The sequence below is a fragment of the Salvelinus fontinalis genome, chromosome 26, assembly GCF_029448725.1.
Source record: "Salvelinus fontinalis isolate EN_2023a chromosome 26, ASM2944872v1, whole genome shotgun sequence".
Taxonomy (NCBI): Eukaryota; Metazoa; Chordata; class Actinopteri; order Salmoniformes; family Salmonidae; genus Salvelinus; species Salvelinus fontinalis.
In genome coordinates this window covers 3,189,211-3,195,210 of record NC_074690.1, presented here as the reverse complement: position 1 = coordinate 3,195,210, position 6,000 = coordinate 3,189,211, and the positions used below count along the sequence as shown (strand labels likewise).

The 6,000-nt window shown below is 42.1% G+C and overlaps 1 protein-coding gene across 21 annotated transcripts in view; it reads right to left on the bottom strand.

Annotated features, from left to right (window-relative positions):
* Positions 1–1,330: 1,330 nt before the first annotated feature.
* epb41l3b (erythrocyte membrane protein band 4.1-like 3b) overlaps positions 1,331–6,000 on the bottom strand; it is a 105,975-nt gene continuing 101,305 nt past the window's right edge. For all 21 annotated transcript variants that reach the window (XM_055882351.1, XM_055882359.1, XM_055882350.1 and 18 more), the window contains one exon: positions 1,331–3,411. Coding sequence is in view for 1 of the 21 variants with exons in the window: in XM_055882355.1 (XP_055738330.1) it covers positions 3,406–3,411 (6 nt within the window). In the remaining 20 variants the exon portion in view is untranslated. The remainder of the gene's footprint in view (positions 3,412–6,000) is intronic.

Below are 6,000 nucleotides of genomic sequence, written 5' to 3'. Positions count from 1 at the left end.
GCTCTTGATTAGAGGCAGGTGGTTTGCGTTTTCCTCTAATCAAGAGTCATATTTAGGTAGGGCATTCTCACTGTTTGTTTGTGGGTGATTGTCTCCTGTGTCAGTATGTTTGTTCGTACCACACTGGACTGTAGCGTTTGTTTGTTTCGTTTCGATGTCGTCTGTTTCCTGTACGTAAGTTTATGTTTAGTTATGTAAGTTTATGTTCAGGTTTCGTCAACGTCGTTTTGTTATTTTGTAGTTTGGAAAGTGTTTTGTTTCGTTTCGTGTTTTGCCATCATCGTTGTTAATAAAGATGGCTTATTTCCCAAAGCCTGCGTTTTGGTCTTCAGATCCCTCTCTCCTCACCTCATCCGAGGATGAGGACAGCGTCATCCGTTACAGTAACTGTTTTTAAAATCACCATTGGTCTCATGGTGAAATCCCTGAGTAGTTTCCTTCCTCTTCGGCAACTGAGTTGAATACTTATCCACTCAGGACGTTTGAGCTTTATATTTTTTATTCATAATTTTAAAAAAAATGTCTGCAAACAAAATTCCACTTAGATATTATGGGGTATTGTGTGTAGACCAGTGACACAAAAGATCATTTATTTATGTATTTTGAATTCAGGCTGTAACACAACAAAATGTGGAAAAAGTAAAGGCGTGTGAATACTTCCTGTAGCTGGACTCTCCTCATTGACCCTTTTTGCACCAACTCCTCTGACTCATCACATACGCTGCTGCAACTGTTTATTAAACATCCCATACCCTCGTTACCTCACACCCTCGTTACCTCACACCCTCGTTACCTCACACCCTCGTTACCTCACACCCCTGCACATGGGTACCCCATGTACATTGGTTTCAGGAAGTCTTCAGAGCCCTGGATTTTCTCCCCACATTTTTGTTGTTGTATATATATTTCTATTTTTGGGCATTTCACTGTTAGTCTACACCTGTTGTTTATGAAGCATTTCACTGTTAGTCTACACCTGTTGTTTACCAAGCATTTCACTGTTAGTCTACACCTGTTGTTTACCAAGCATTTCACTGTTAGTCTACACCTGTTGTTTACCAAGCATTTCACTGTTAGTCGACACCTGTTGTGACAAATACAATTTGATAAAACATTTTTCTGAATAAGCATTTAATCAATCCAGCAAGTGGCAAATATTGGACAATGCTCAGTGTCTGAGTACCATTTCTGCATTATATGTTATTAACCTACGATATTGGATAGTAAATGAATGTACTGAAATTATATTTTGTTTTTCCCAGAAGCATATGATCAACATATTTTACAAGAGGTGTGTAGTTCATTACATCCACTGAAGACAGACACAAGCTTCAGAATAATATAATCAATATTTTATTCAAAAAAAAAGAAGAAAAAAAATCACAATAATATGCATTTGCTACTTTGTATTATTTCACGTTCTGTTGCTGCTGGAACATCATGATTGGTTGTAGCTATATATATATTGATGATACTGGCTCTGGGGTGAAGTTTACCTTAGGTACAGATCTAGGATCAGCTTAGATTAGCTTTTGGGGACCGAGTGGCGCAGCGGTCTAAGGCACTGCATCGCAGTGTTGGGAGGCGTCACTACAGACCCGGGTTCGATCCCGGGTCTGTATCACAACCGGCTTTAAATCGGGAGTCCCAGCGTCGTCCGGGTTTGAGAGGAAGGTTTGGCTAGGGGGTAGGCCGTCATTGTAAATAATATATATTATTTCTTAAATTGACTTGCTTTTAGTACAATAAAGTTTCAATTCAAAATTAGATCTCCTCCCCTAATCTCAACCTGAGCCATAGTAGGAAAAATGCAAAACTGATCCAAGATCAGTGTCTAGGAGCAACTTTACACCAATGATAAGTAAGAGGTAAGATACTATTACAGCTGCTGAGACATTCACCTGATTGACTTGACAGATCAAACATTTGTCTTTGGATGAGTCACAAATATAACCCTATCCCCTTTATAGTGCATCCCATATGGCTCTGGTCTAAAGTAGTGCACTATATATAGGGGATAGGGTGCTATTTCAGACCAAAATATGTTTCCTCTGGACAGAGCAGTCCTGTTAGTTTGAGTCCTGGGCCTTTCAGTCAGTCACACACAGCATTGTGGGAACTGTAGTCCAGCCATTAATTAATACAGAGGAGAATGTATACCATTTGCGTCCGTTTTGCAGATAGATCACAACAATACAAGTCCGTGAAACCCCCCATCGAGACAGTGTTTTTAAAACAGACTGTCATTGTCTCAAACATAGCCTGGGTACAACTCTGTAAACCTCCATATAGACAGTGTTTTAAAAACAGACTGTCATTGTCTCAAAATATAGCCTGGGTGCCAGTCGGATAGTGCCATCATGCCATCTCCATGTCGCTCAATGGGTGATAAAGAGTTGGCACGAGGACAAACCCGATCTTGGGACACAGGCTATTTGAAATATGCTGCAATGTTTGAATAAAGAATACTGACAAAAATGTTCAGACAAAATACAAAAAACAACACGAATAAAATCATTTGTTGCTGAATATAGACGATATAATCTGCCTTTTGTTTGCAGTTGCTGTTGCCCAGGACAACGCGTATAAATGTACAGGGCTTTGTCGTAAAAGTTGATTTAAATGTATTTCTATCTGAGCCGATGGGAGTGGAGTGAGGTCTACCATCTACTAAGTCATTAGAATAATAATATTGTTGTGTGCTCTAATGTGTCACAGAAAGCCTACAGCAGTTGAACTTTTTTTCTTCTTCACGGAGTGGCGGATTTTCATTTCATAAATAAAATAAAACACTGACCCCCCCCCCCAAAAAAAAATAAGACTGTTTATAATATAATCTTAAATAGATAGCAAGGCGGTGAATGGAATCAACCATTTTGCATGTTGTAGAGCTCAGCGAGAGTTCAAGTGATAAAATAACCTGTTTGTTTATTATCTCACAGTAAATCTTGATAATTGTTATTATTTTATAATAATTGCGTCATTCTGCTCATGCAAATATACATTATTTTTTTTTATAACGACGGATGGGACTGACGATAAGGCATAAATCTTAACTACCTCATTTTGACTTTTAATCTCCCATTGACATCACGATTTAGGCAGTGAAGCCAAGTTAAGCACATGGAACTCAGATTAGGATCGGGACCATAGAGAACGCCGAGTTTAGAACTAGAATCTATTATGCCATCATTGACTTGAACGGGGGAAGCCCGCTCTACAGATTGTATTTCTATAGAGCAGACTGTCTGTGGAACAATAGGCTGGCTGTCTCTACCGTAGTTTTTAAAACAGGCCCAGCAGGCAGCACAGTAATGTAATGAAGTCCATCATGACGTTGGGAGTTGGATGCTGGAGCTTTGAGGGGAGTCCTTCCACCAGAGGATTTAAACTCTGTCCTGGGCTTTACTCCTAAAAGAGAATGAACGTTGGTTAGTGAAACTCCACTCATTTGGAACAACATAAGGAAACAGATGTCGTCAGTCGTGTAAATGACAGTGAACACGTAACACAGAGCAGGATATTGGAAATGCAAGGCATACACAGATCATTTTAGGTCCAGTTTCCTGGACATAGAATAAGCCTTAATCCTGGACTAAAAACATTCTCTGTATCTCTGAAAGCCCTTTGTGGATCCAGGACTAAATTAAATATTTGTCTGAGAAGCGTCACACTAACAGAGAGTAACAACAAGAAGAGTAGCACGCACAGAGCTGAGGACAAGGCCAAGGAGACCTCACAGAGCTGAGGACAAGGCCAAGGAGACCTCACAGAGCTGAGGACAAGGCCAAGGAGACCTCACAGAGCTGCGGACAAGGCCAAGGAGACCTCACAGAGCTGCGGACAAGGCCAAGGAGACCTCACAGAGCTGCGGACAAGGAGACCTCACAGAGCTGAGGACAAGGCCAAGGAGACCTCACAGAGCTGCGGACAGGGTCAAGGAGACCTCACAGAGCTGAGGACAAGGAGACCTCACAGAGCTGCGGACAAGGTCAAGGAGACCGCACAGAGCTGAGGACAAGGAGACCTCACAGAGCTGAGGTCGAGACCTCACAGAGCTGAGGACAAGGAGACCTCACAGAGCTGCGGACAAGGTCAAGGAGACCTCACAGAGCTGAGGACAAGGAGACCTCACAGAGCTGCGGACAAGGCCAAGGAGACCTCACAGAGCTGCGGACAAGGAGACCTCACAGAGCTGAGGACAAGGAGACCTCACAGAGCTGCGGACAAGGTCAAGGAGACCGCACAGAGCTGAGGACAAGGAGACCTCACAGAGCTGAGGTCAAGGCCATGGAGTTATGACAGTCTCATCATTGGTCATGCACGGCAGACACGCACAGCTGTAGCAGACACACGCACAGCTGTAGCAGACACACACACAGGAGCACATAGCTGCACACACACACACACCTGCAGTGCTGTAGCATGTGGGTTATAATTTAACTCAGAATAAATAACGTCTGGAAAAACCTAGAGGACTTAAAGTAATGTAGGTTAAAGGTCATCGTCAAATCTTAAACCTTTACAGTCGTAGCCATAAATATATGGGTTGAAAATGGCGGATTTGGGCACAGATAAACACCTACATTGGAACGCTGTGGCCGTACAGTAATATGCTATACATGTGTAACGGATGTGAAATGGCTTGGAAACAGGTTTCCTTCAAGAATTTCCCTATATTTAGCGCCATCTATCCTTCCTTCAATTCTGACCAGTTTCCCAGTCCCTGCCGTTTAAAAACATTGCCACAGCATGATGCTGCCACCACCATGCTTCACTGTGGGGATGGTGTTCTCTGGGTGATGATAGGTGTTGAATTTGTGCCATACATAGCGTTTTCCTCGATGGCCAAAAAGCTTAATTTTAGTCTCATCTGACCAGAGAACCTTCTTCCATATGTTTGGGGAGTCTCCCACATGCCTTTTGATAAACACCTAACGTGTTTGCTTAATATTTTCTTTAAGCAATGGCTTTTTTTCTGGCCACTCTTCTGTAAAGCCCAGCTCTGTGGAGCGTATGGCTTAATAGTGGTCCTATGGACAGATACTCAAATCTCCGAGGTGGAGCATTGCAGCTCCTTCAGGGTTATCTTTGGTCTCATTGTTGCCCCTCTGATTAATGCCCTCCTTGCCTGGTCTGTGAGTTTTGGTGGGCGGCCCTCTCTTGGCAGGTTTGTTGTGGTGCCATATTCTTTCCATTTTTTAAATAATGGATTTAACGGTGCTCCGTGGGATGTTCAAAGTATCTGATATTATTTTATAACCCAACCCTGATCTGTACTTCTCCACAACTTTGCCCCTGACCTGTTTGGAGAGCTCCTTGGTCTTCATGGTGCCCCTTGCTGAGTGGTGTTGAAGACTCTGGGGCCTTTCAGAACAGGCGTATATATATACTGAGATCATGTGACAGATCATGTGACACTTAAATCAAGTCCATCTGTGTCCAGTCTAACTAATTATGTGACTTCTGAAGGTAAATGCACCAGATCTTATTTAGGGGGAAAAGGTGAATACATATACATGCACCACTTTTCAGTTTTTTATTGAACCCCCCCCCCCCCCCCCATTTCACTTCACCAATTTGGACTATTTTGTGTATGTCCTGTACATTAAATCCAAATAAAAATCCATTTAAATTACAGGTTGTAATGCAACAAAATAGGAAAACCGCCAAGGGGGATGAATACATTTGTAAGGCAGTGTAATTGTGTGATGACGAGGATGCACGGTTCTGTTCCAAACAAAACAACTGTGCTTGCTTCCTCAACGACTCAGCTAGGAGAGATAAAAAAAAAAGCACCTTATAGTTGAAGACTCTTTGAGTCATAAAACTACATTGAAATGACTTAGAAACTGTGAACACTTTGGAGAGTCGTGTGTCCACTTGGAGACACCAGTTAGTCCTCTCACTCAAACCCTCGTAGTCATTTTTTTTTGTTTTTGTTTCATGTGTCACATACCCCACATTGTCCAGAAATATTCTTATGTTACTGAATGTATC